Source organism: Argopecten irradians, chromosome 2 (assembly GCF_041381155.1).
Source record: "Argopecten irradians isolate NY chromosome 2, Ai_NY, whole genome shotgun sequence".
Taxonomy (NCBI): Eukaryota; Metazoa; Mollusca; class Bivalvia; order Pectinida; family Pectinidae; genus Argopecten; species Argopecten irradians.
This window is the reverse complement of record NC_091135.1, coordinates 16,812,437-16,825,534: the sequence shown is the minus strand read 5'-3', so window position 1 is coordinate 16,825,534 and position 13,098 is coordinate 16,812,437. Positions and strand designations below refer to the sequence as shown.

The 13,098-nt window shown below is 33.8% G+C and overlaps 1 protein-coding gene across 1 annotated transcript; it reads right to left on the bottom strand.

Moving 5' to 3' along the window:
* Positions 1 to 12,164: 12,164 nt before the first annotated feature.
* On the bottom strand, positions 12,165 to 12,900 carry LOC138316900 (uncharacterized). The gene is made up of 2 exons (XM_069258547.1): positions 12,461 to 12,900; positions 12,165 to 12,403 (listed from the first exon to the last, which is right to left on the bottom strand). Exons 1-2 carry the CDS (start codon positions 12,871 to 12,873, stop codon positions 12,223 to 12,225), a joined length of 594 nt encoding a protein of 197 aa, XP_069114648.1. The 5' UTR covers positions 12,874 to 12,900; the 3' UTR covers positions 12,165 to 12,222.
* Positions 12,901 to 13,098: the final 198 nt, after the last annotated feature.

Sequence of the window (13,098 nt, the reverse complement as noted above, 5' to 3'; positions counted from 1 at the left end):
TTCTGATGTTTTAAATGAGTATCCAACTTCCGTTTCTAAAGAGTTAACATTGATTTCCAATACCATATGTTCTGGTAGTTCATTCAAGAAGAATACAGGTCTGAAATATGTTTTTGTGTGTCATATCCAGTCATATCTCCTCTGATTCTCCTGAGAAGGCCAGTGTTGGTAGATATAGTTTCTTCAATCTTTCCTTCGTTTGTCATGATCTTCGTTCCCGGAACAGACTTAGTTGCTCTTCTTTGGACGCCCTCTATTTTTTTCAATATGTATGTTAAGATGTGGTGCTCACACAAGACAAGCGTAATCGAGCTCTGATCTAATGAAGTATTTGTAAAGTTGGATCAATGACACCCTATCAACAAAGTGAACTATTGTTCTGAGAAGTGCGAAATTGGAGTTCGCTTTCTTGCTGCATATTCGTTTTAGTTTACCATTTCCGGATGCATTTTGACAGCCATGTGTCGCTCCACGTAGTGTCACAATACAAGACCTAGGTTATCTGGAATATTTTCCATTATTGTAAATATTGTGCGTAAGCCAAAAAACTCAGTGTTTCTGTAGTGTTTGTGGCGAACTTACCTCTAATCTAACGCTTCCTGGACGTAATAGGTTTAAATGTACTAAATCATAAGATTTTTATAGATTTCTTAGGGTTTTTGACTTCCTACAAACGTTCTTATACCTGAAATTAGAAAGTTTTCAAAATTAGATTTTATTTGAAATATTGGCAATGTTTTTCTATAATGTTTATATATATTAATATCCCATCTGAGGCAGTGATCTGTTCAACGCACATTTATGTTTCACAAAAAGTTATATGAGTTGTATTCCATCCATCTATGTTGCATTTGTTGAATGTTGTAAATTTGTTTCTCTACACAATGCATTTTATAAAGAGATTTACAATAAAGTTTGAAGTTTGAGAGTGAAGAAGCACGGCAGGTAGTGATCCATTCAGTTGTTTTTATAGCATAAGTTCCATTAAAATGTAATTTAAACAATCTTTTTAAACTTAAAAACCTTTAAGTGACAACATCTACTAAACCACAAGTATGGGCACTGTCTACATTATGAGGTAGCTAAATCGACAATCTTGTCGGTCATTAACACATTTTTCACATAATATTTCATCTAAACATACATAAAGTATAAAGACAAGAACTAATATGGTGCACACATGCTGTATTGTAACGGGTCCCTATAGAGCTTCATACATGTTTACTGATGTTTGTCTGTGCTTTTGAATGATTTTCACGGGGTCACAGCGAATTTACAATTTGGTTTTAATGGCCATTTTTCGCACATTAATGTATGTATATACTAGGTAAAGATGTCTATAACAGTAATGAGTTTCAAAGTCATATCATACAAAATGGCAGGTATATTGGTTTATAAAATTGACAATTTGATCACCAAAGTTAAATAACGATCGCGACCGCTCGCCGAGTTTATCTCGAAATGCGTCCTTTTGACCACGATTTAACTTACTTACTAGTTCATGAAATCAAAGATATACTATAGTAGAATGAATTTCGAAGACTACATAAGGACAAACATTTTGAATACAGATGTGCTTTCACGTTTACACCGTTTTTTAATAATTGTTACGTGTTTAATGACCCCATATAAAATATACATAACTTGTTTATACAAAATTGGCACTTTCACTTCATATAGAACGAATATACGTACCCGGCCTACTATACCTTTCGGCCGGGTACGAATTGGTCCCTATGTCTCGTAGTGGAGCACTGCCTCCGAAAATCACTCGGGCACAGTTTTCTATACTTTTTTTGTAGGTTTCCAATTATTTTATGCGTATACACGCATTTACATATTATTTTTGTCCAAAACAAACATAAATACCATTCTTAATACTTACCGTATCGCTCACAAGACGTCAAATTCACATTTTGTGGACTTGCCGTATAGATTCCCTTCAGAAAGACCTTCATATATATTATGTACAAAATAACGCCTCGATGAGAGTTTGATATTTTATGTGGTTCAGTTTTATTGCCTAGTAGGTCAGCGATATCAAACAAGTACGATAAAATGCAAACAAACGTTTTATAATGGTTTGCATAATCATTACTTTGCTCCATTAGCAGTAATATGCACCAATTGTAGCTCTAAAGACGACACCATTTTCTGTCTAAAAATCTTTTGAGCTACAATATTGCAGCTACACTTCACAGAAATCACACAAAATGTTGAGATTTCATCCATCTTAGGCAGTGATCTGTTCAATGCACATGTATGTTTCACAAAAATATATAATTTGTCTTCCATGTATGTTGCATTTGTTAGATGTTGTAATGTTTCTCTACACAGTGTAGTTTGTAGAGAGACTAGTAATAAAATTTCAAGTTTGAAATTCAAGAGACCTTTCCGAGACGGCTTTTGATTTTTAAAATGGGAATGTAAAAAAGAGACTGTTAATATTGAATTTTTGTTAATCTTAAAGTTGATACTATACTTATTATCAATTCCTAAACAATTTAGTTAAAATAAATCAGATGTTAATTTTCATACCGCGGTCGTATTATGTTTCCCGCCGTCGTCCTTAATACCGATCGTTAGTTGATTATCACTGCGTCAGACGGAGTAATATCGAAATGAATTTTCACTCTAATATAGATTACGCAGGAAATTTTGCATTTGTTTGGCGTGGTTGCCTTATTTCATGCCATCGATATAAATTTTCAATTGATATTATTGTTTTAAAGAAATTTTTATTTTTTGTTTCGGAAAAGTAGCGGGCCATTAATTGTAAGATCTTGGACGTGTGCACACACAGATTAATAGTCGGAATTAAGGATACTTGGATATCAATATGCAGCTTTACACAATATATAATTACATGTATCATTTTATTTGTCCGATCGTTCTTAATTTCGGTCATTAATTCTTCTTTGTTCTTTTATCCGTTCGCTCGTTATTCATTCATTCGACTTAAAAAACCGAAGGGAAAGGGTATTAAAGCAATCGATTGATCGATAACATTACTTATACATGTACGTATCATTATTTGGGCGGAAATCCAGTGTTTTGATCGCGATCAAATCTAGTTTAAACTAAATGGTATATGCAGCAACATTTTAAGTCACACCTCACAGAATGTCTATGTCAGCATCCCAAAACGGAGCCCTATCGACAAGGGGTCAGCATCCACCTGTACGCATTACGAAATAGGTCAGAAAGAATCCTGAAATACTGTTAGCCTTCGAACCCTCTATATACAGTCAAACCTCGATGTATCGAAGTTCAAGGGACCGTCAGAAAAACTTCGAAACATCGAGACTTCGAATTATTCGTGGTTGAAATTAGACCGATGTTTTTTTTACCATGACCAACTGTGGTAGTTGTGTACATGTCGTCTCCGTTCCGTAAACTTTATACACATTGCATTTACCACAAGCAAAAGAAAAATAAAAACGAAGTATGCAATTAATCATATGTATTGCTATCGTTAGCAATACATACGTATATTATAAACAAGACTTACGTGTACTAGGCCTAACCCATGTACAAGTGTTCGTTTGGTAACTATTTAAGCGATGGTTAATATTACGGAATGAATATAAAAACGAAAACACACGTTGTAAAAAACGTAGCGGAGCCATTAATTGTTACAGATTACAAAATACTTGATTTACGGTGTGCGACACAACAGTATTAATAGTCGGAAGGTAAGGATACGGAGTTTGATATCAATTATGCGCTCTAAATATACAAATTACCAATTATGGCGGCATTTTTATTTGTCCGATCGTTCTTAATTTCGGTCATTAAATGTTTCTTTGCAGCTTTTATCCGTTCGCTCGTTATTCATTCATATCGACTTAAAAAACCAAGAAGGGAAAGGGTATTAAAGCAATCGATTGATCGATAACATTACTTATACATGTAAGTAGCGTATCATTATTTGGGCGGAAATCGGCAGTGTTTTGATCGCGATCAAATCTAGTTTAAACTAAATGGTATATGCAGCAACATTTTATAAGGGTCACACCTCACAGCATGAGTCTATGTCAGCATCCCAAAAACGGAAGCCCTTATCGACAAGGGTCAGCATCCACCTGTACGCATTACGAAATAGGTCAGAAAGAATCCTGAAATACTGTTAGCCTTCGAACCCTCTATATACAATTGACTTTGCCGCTTTGACTCGGCACGTTTTGATCCTCAATATATGTAACGTAACAACGTAGACAATAGAGGAATACAACATAAGTGAATAGGGCAGGTACATGCATGAAGCATTTGTTGATCAGTTATCAGGTAAACAAGTGTAACATTATTGATCACAAACATCAAGGCTTTCTTGTTATGGATGACACAACATTTTCATACAATGACTTTATAAGTAATAACAGCTTTCCATCGATTCCTTCTCTTATTAGTTCCAACCATAATTTGCCGGTTGATAAATCAAATGAATACGTGTAATACATAAGGCAATGTGACGCCCAAGTAAACATTTTGAATCTTCATGAAAAATTAACAAATTCAAAATTCATTTATTTCTCTTTTGATGATAATATGCATAGAGAATTGCAATATTATATGCAATCATTAGTATTTAACAAAGGTATACAGCATTTGTTTATATGAATACGTTGCTTGTTAAAGAGGACAAATAATATTGTTATTTATCCTAAACCATGTACACAATTTCTCCAGTGATTTATGTAAGGTGAGTTCACTAGTTCGTTAACTTTTATAACATTTGGTCGTAACAAAAAGTATCTATAAATAGCAATAACAGCAAAAAGTGCACAGCATAACTTACATGAGTTTGGGGAAAAAACGTAAAAAAAACCCAACAAAAACCCAATAAAAAATGAAAAAATTGCGAAAAAAGATTTAATTAGGCAAACATGCTACTTTAAGAGCGATTTTTGTTGTTCGAGACAAAGTTGCACTGACACGGGCGATGGTACGGCATTTACACCGCCTTGGGCTTTTCTTGCATAACATAGTAATAACGACTACTTCCATTAGCATTCAAGCTTGTTTGTTTTTTCTGATTCAGAAATGCACAGAATACAAGTTGCAATGTAACTGATTGAGTAATATATGAAAAATATGTTTTAATGTAATTGACTCAGAAATGCATAGAATTCATGTTATAATGCAAGTTATTCAGTAACATATGAAATATATGTAACATATATTTTATAATGTAACTGATTCAGAAATGCACAGAATACAAGTTACAATGTTACTGATTGAGTAATATATAAAAATATGTTATAATGTAATTGACTCAGAAATGCATAGAAATTATGTTATAATGTAAGTTATCCAGTAATATATGAAATATATATCACATATATCTTATAATGTAACTGATTCAGAAATGCACAGAATACAAGTTAAAATGTAACTGATTCAGTAATGTATGAAATACATGTCATAATGTAATTGATTCAACAGTGCGTAAAATACATGTTATAATGTAACTGATTCAGTAATACATGAATACATTATTTATTGTAATTGATTCAGTACCGTCGCACCCCCGTATTCCGTGGTAATAAGCATTTTATAAGATATTAATTAGCTTCATTTGAAGTATGTCCATTGGTGTCAAATGATTATCATTATACATATATTAGAGCTTCAGAAATACAGACATAAGGCTCCAGTATTCCTACTGTAACATCAGATGAACTAAACAATCAATAAATCCTCACTAGGAACGACGACTTTTAAAATAAGTTAATTCAATTGATGACTTGGTAAATGTTAAATGAATTCGTATCAGATCTAATGGTCGCCTTAGGTATCGCCACTACATCATTCTCATCTATTATAAACAATCGCCCTATCCTTGTGAAGTCCAATTATATAAGATAAAAGTTATTTGTTTGAAATCAATAGTCATTTGAATCAGTTAAAATTCATTCATTTCTCGCAATAAACAAAAACATCAAAACATGAATTTAAAATTGTTTTTTTTACGTACGGGAAATTAAGACAGTAACATACATACCTATCCATATATTAAGAATTAGTAATGGAGAAAGAACTATATAATAATGTCTAAAGAAAAAATCACGATTTGTGATGTCATTTACAAAACTGGCGTGATGTCACTGAATCCGAGAAATGTGGACATTGCCAAGTGATATTTTACTACAATTTTGACATCTTCGGTTACAATATAAGTTCTCCGTTTCTATCTGTAGTTTTTACAACGTGTAATTTATAGTGCTTGGTGATATATCCACAAATGAAGGAGATATGACGAGTTTTCCAACACCGACATGAAAATGCGTAGAAGTTACGACAGGGTAGAGTTGGCGTAAAGTTACGCAAGATTTGTGACGTAACTTACGAACGTTCGTAAGTTATGAAGTTTTGTGAAATGCTTAGTAATTCGTAAATATGACTTACGCAAAAGTTACGAAAAATTCGTAAGTTACGAAGCTTTGTGAAACGGTACACTGGTTCATATATTAGAGAATTAGTAAATGGAGACAGAAATATAATAATATGAAAAGAAAAATCCACTAATCGATTGTGATGTCATTTACAAACAATGGCGTGATGTCAGGATTCCGGTGATGGCGTGATAAAATAGCTGCCTCCGCTAGATATTTTACAACACATTTTGACATCGACATTCTTTGTTACAATATGACTAAAGTATCTTAAATCTATGTTCATTGCAAATGAAATGTTAAATTTTGCTCGGTTCCGTGACTTGCTTGTGTCACAAAATCGCAAGTGATAAAAATACACATTAAAAGATTTGGCGAGGAACATTTACTATTCGATGCTTATTTTAGATTTACCAATCTTCCAAAAATAGATGGTTCTCTCCCTGTACATTTATATATTACAAAGGATTGTATGACAATAATAAGTTGTTCTTTTTTTAATTTTAAGGGAACTAAGTTAGATTTTTGTTAATTTTTGTGGCATTCCAACATAGGGAACATTAGGGAAACCATTATTTCTAATTGTTGTTTTGTTAAATTGTATATAAAATGCATTAAACTTTTACTTCCTGTAAGATGGACACGTGGGGATATGAGATAGGCTGTTACGTACATCATTAGGGGAAAACTCATTAAATAAATAACAAAGATAATGCAACAAAAAGTTAATATAGGGTAATTAAGACTATGCAGTGTACAGTATATTGCTTTACTATGACACTGACAGATTGGCAATGTCTGTTTTGTGCAGGACAAGTTAGTGTAGTCTTTGTCAATATTTATATATCTTACATAAGACGGAAAACACTTGGTTTAACCTACGCCAGTTGTCAACTAATTTGTTTATATTTAGGACGGATACAAAGAGGGAGCATAACTTCACTTATTACACAGTCATGACTTTCTTTTGAAATGCATTCAGGAGGTTTGTGACACTTTAATATAATCTGTCTTTGGGGAGGTATGCAAGCGGGATATTCTATTTGATCCTGGTATTACACGTCACACATACATTTTCTTAGGTAATCCCTATAGCAGAGGCAGTGGTTGTGTTTGTATAAAATCCTGCACTGTAACATATATAAAACATGAATTTAAACAGTAACTTACACACATATAACCAATTACATGTAGTGCCTTTAATGTAACAAACAAGTTCACGACACTAACTTAAAAAGACACCAGCCAATTTCTGATTGGAATGACGAGCAGGGTTTTGCTCTGTTTGTCATATTTTATTAAATAATGTATCATCTATTTTTAAATCTATTTCGTCATGAAGATATTGTTTGGAATCGCTAGTATGCATTAAATCTGTCGTCATAATTTACAAATTACTTGTTTATATGACAATATAATACAAAAAAATAGCCATGTTATTGTCTATTATAAATCACAGATTGAAAACTACATCATTACTTTCTTGTTATCTCATCAATCATGTGTTATAGTAGTCTTGGGGACGCATTACGTTATAATTAAATACCGTTTTATAGTACTTACTTGCATTTAGCAAGCTTACACCTTCATAAAAGTATTTATCTGATTTTAGTTGTCATGAACCTGTCAATGCTATACCTAAATATCTAATTGTTTATTAATTATGCCGACATTCGTTTCTTGTTTTTATAATAGACATAATCATGATTTTAATTTGATTCCAAGGCTGTAAAGCTCAATGCCCACTAACTTATTTCCCCTCCCTACACACCGCCGGTCTGTAGATGTAATTCAGTAAGATTTAATTTAGATAATAATTTCTTTGATATCCTGTTCATTATCAGTTTTCATTTGTGGCAATTTTAAAGATGCTCCATCGCCGACAGTGCATAAACGATACTCATCACTTGGACAATTACATGTATTTTTGTTTAATCAAGTATATATATGTCCAATTAACACACAAAAAATAATGTGAAATAATTTCTAATACTTTTGGTGCATGCGCAATCCATTCTTCATTCCATAGAGAATAAATGTACATTATATATATTGCCAAGGATTTTTTTTCGGGACGAAATATTCTAAATCCAATCCTACATACTAACAGCTTCAGTTTGCGGCCGCCATTTTTTATTCCTATGGGGAGGGGAATCATGGGTTATCACCATGGATATGATGCTTTGAAGTAAGCTCATAATCCGCTATTTATTTGCAAGCGTTCAAGTGATTTAGACTACCTTTCAATATAACCAGTTGCAGAGAAACGTAATATCCGTTATGGGAAAAAATACTTCGATCTCTAATGGTGGTTTCTTCTCAAATGAGTGTTTCTGGACAATGATAGAGTGTGAATATATGAATAGAAAATAAACTTAAATTCGGCTCCGTTATTTCCATAAATTGCACTTTTTAACATTCTAATGTATAATCAATAGGTACTGAAACATCTGGCTGCGCCCTTTAAGGCCTTAACGAGCGGAGCCTGATGTTTCAGTACCTATTGATTGCACAGAAGGTTGTTAAAAGTGCAATTTATGGAAATAACGGAGCCGAATTACTGCTACAGCAATGTTTTGGCCGGACTCTGGACACCTCGAAGTTGACCACCTGTATACCAGTGCAATAAGACACATCAATGCCGCGCTGGCCTCAAGTCCTCTAAAGTAATTTCGAGTAGGAGTGAAAAACAACAAGTCAGAATTTTGATTCCTATACATGTATATTTCCTTAGCAAAAATAAATAAATAATAATATAATTACTAATATATATACTTATATAATAAATATAATGACAAAAATCCCTGATGGTAACATCAATGAAGTTGCTATTTCATCCCTATCCGTACGTATAGGTTGTGAACGATGTATTTGTTTGCATTATTTGTTCACTCCCTCTCCTCTCTTTTTACTGCATATAAGTCATTTAGTTAAAAACTGGGGGCAGAGGTAGAATGTTTTACGCGTTATGCATTATAAAATTTTTGTTAATTTTGGCATTTACATGCGCCTATCTCATAGCGGATGTCTGATTAAAACGTAACCCTCTGTAAGTCAAGTCTTGAGAGGCCTGACTGCAAATTCCAATCTTACAATAGATGAAAAACTATCCAGACAACTTTGACAATGCGCTAAAGAAAAACTAACGAAATTAATATTCATCACTATGCATGAATTGCATTTGGAAAGAAAATGCTCATATTTTACTTATTTGACTAAAGTGATGATGAAGAATGGCATTCTATACATGTAAACATTTTTCTATGAACTAAGTACCAAAATATAAACCTAAATAAAACATTTTAATATGAGCTTTGAACGTCAACTGTTAAAGCTGTATGTAGACTAATTCATATTTATTTTACATTTATTTAATTTCTCAAATACGGGAGTTTCGAGATTCCAAAACGAAATTGACATATTGTTGACAGGGTCCATTATTGTGACATTGTGGATATGCACCTGATCGTGAAAGGTGGATTGAATAAGAGTGCTATTTAAGGAATGATTTGTATTTTTTGTTGTTTACTAGTGTGTAAACTGCATTTGCTGGACAGATATTTTAAATGACGCGTGGCAAAACTATTTTAAATGACACGCGTTAGCGCGTCATGTTAAAATATCTGTCCAACAAATGTAGTTTACGTACCAGTAAACAACGAAAAATAAAAATCATTTCTTATATTCATCCGACTATTTCATTTAAATTCAACGTTCTGATGAAATAAAACATCGTTTTTTCAACGTTATACGATTGATGTAACAGCCCGTCAGTTGATGGAATCCCGGAACAGCTGGCTCCAATTTGGCAGGAAATGTTGTCAAGTTCCGGAAGAACACAAACTATAGTTCCACAATAACACATTTGTCATTTCATTGATGCAATATTTCTCAAATATTTTGTTTTCTGAAATATACTTTAGATATGTATTACATTCAATTTGTTTAATTGTAAAATTAAAGATACAGAAGCAACACAGGCCAAATCTGATGCACATTAACACTACTTGCGGAATTCAGTGTTCTGGTGTATGTATTCTTGCGCGACAACTGACTGCATTTACACAAGTGTAAACGATTTCCCAGTTGGTAAGGTTATATAGAAAAGAACAAACGGAAATGTTAATATATTATATAAATACTACCTGCATTAAAGGGTTACAGTGCCTAGTGTCACCCCGAGGATATCACCAAGGGTGACAGGGATATTCCGAGGGGTGATACTAGGCACTGTCATCCTCTTAAGCAGGTAGTATTTATTTTATTATATCAAAAGTCTAGAAACAAAACTAGTTTTCAAGTATTTGCAATCTTGTTGCTGGGTTGGGTTAGGTCCCAGATGACACAGATGGGTATGCGGTTAGAGAATAATGACACAATCCATCTTCTAAGTCATGATGCTTTACTGTCTATATATGTACAAGTGTACATGCGTAAATGCGTATAGGCGTATAAGCGTAAATGCGTATCAGCGTATAATCGAAGAGCGTATAATCGTCTGTAACAAGATAAAACAAGACTCATTAAGTTCAGGTTCACATTTCAATAATACATAATAACATAACATTCATATTAATCATACACACAAGGTCCCTATGTAGCCTACGGTATATCAACATCAGATTCACAATACATATGAATAATATCAGAGTTAATCTATTTACAGAGACAATCTGTTCCCACTATAATCTAAAATCTAAGGGAAGATGATCTACCCACTTAGACACTACAACACATAACTCTATCAATGCATTACTTACATCATATTCTAATACAAATACAAAGATATACATTTTTGAATATTCATGAATAAAATGCACAATATCACAAAAAGGTCTAAACTTACAAAATATCTCCATATAAAACACTAATTTTTCCATCTCTATGACGGTTATAATAGAAATCAATATATACATATTACTTTATATCAAATTGTCCATATAAATAGACAATTGCACTTAAATTCAAATACATACTTATACTTTTACACTTTCATGTCAATTTAACTTATTCAAAAATAGTTCAACACATTCTGATAATTCTACCAAAATAAGCAAATAAATATAAATAATTTACTTTATGAACATTGCACAGGATATACAATATTAGTAAGAAATAGAAAAATGAGACTTACAGAAGTAGAAGAATTTCCTCCTATATATATCCAAATTCCACAAAATATCTGAGAAACCAAAACACAACTGCTTTCATTAAACTCTCTCTGTGAACTGCCCACAGACAAAGGAAAGTTCTCCAAAGATAGAATTTTGGAGGGAAAGTTTGTCCAATAAAAACACACATTATTATATCTATTAACCAATTAAATCAATAAAAACAATTAGCTGACCAGCCAGGTAAGTCACCTAACTGGTACTACCCATACCTATAATCAAAGAATGTGCTCATCCATCCATGCACTCTCTCATTCCAGGTAATATACAGGTATACAGGTAAACAAGACAGGGGCATATAGACAGTACTGGGACAACACATACATGTAGTGCAGGGGTGCAGCTTAACTTATAACTATACATAAATACACTAATACTAATTACATAAACTAATTAGTTACTTAATTGATTACATAGTTAATTACCCTGCCACATTCTCCCCTTGCTTAAGGATGTCGTCCCCGGCATCTGCAACTTTTAAAACAAATAATAAAGAATGATTAATCTGAATTTAATAATTCATCTTAATTCTTCTGCATACCTGAAGAGAAATAAATTCAGTTAATAGCAGAAATATAATAATATTATTTCTGGACATTTGAAACATAAGGCAATATTTCTATATAATCATAGTTAAAAACAATGATGAAACAAATTTATTCTGTATCATTATCTGTGATAACCTTCAGAAGTGCTCGAGTGAGGTCACTCTGGGCATTCTGGAATTCCCCAGACCTGGCGAAGCTTCTGATGTAGTTAGCTCTACTGACCCAATCTGGCTGCTGACTTAGGACATACTGCCCACTCTGCATCCACTTTGGTTGTATCCGTGTTCGCCTAAGTCAAGAGGTCACTTCATCAAGGTCGAGGTCAACTTCTGGTTCCTCCTCTGACGGAGGATGTTGGACTTCTGCGTCCTCATTAGTCTCCTCTTGAACATTACTCTCCTGATCTTGCTCCTCCTCCTCCTCTGATGGGGGATGCTGACTCTGTCCATCCTCCTCATCCTCCAATAACTGGTCGTTACCAGTACTCGTGGGAGCGTCATCATCATCTTGGTGGTCCTCATACTCCTCCAAGGTCACTTGGGGGTCAACCACACTCTTAGGAGTTACTTCTAATGTGACCTCTTCATCACTGTCGTCCTGATAGGGGTCAATATCCTCCATCACAGTGATGTTGCGATGTTTTCGCCTGGGTGCAGGTTTCGGCCGTTTAACACTGGTGTCCGGTTCCAGAGTTGATATGTTTAATCTCAGTCCTACTGGCAGTAGGAGATTTCTGTAAAGTGTTCTCTTTCTCCCCATACCATCCTGTCTCTGTACTTCGTACACTGGTACTTCATCATTTGGTTGCCTCAAGACTGTATAGAGTTCTTCCTCCCATCTGTCTGCTATCTTATGCTTTCCATCGAAAGCAACCACCTTAACCAGTGCCCCGTCGCCTGGTTGTAGCATCGCATCTTTCGCTTTAAGGTCATAACAAGACTTCTGTTTCCTCTGTGCCTTGTTCACATGTTTCTTGGCAAGGTC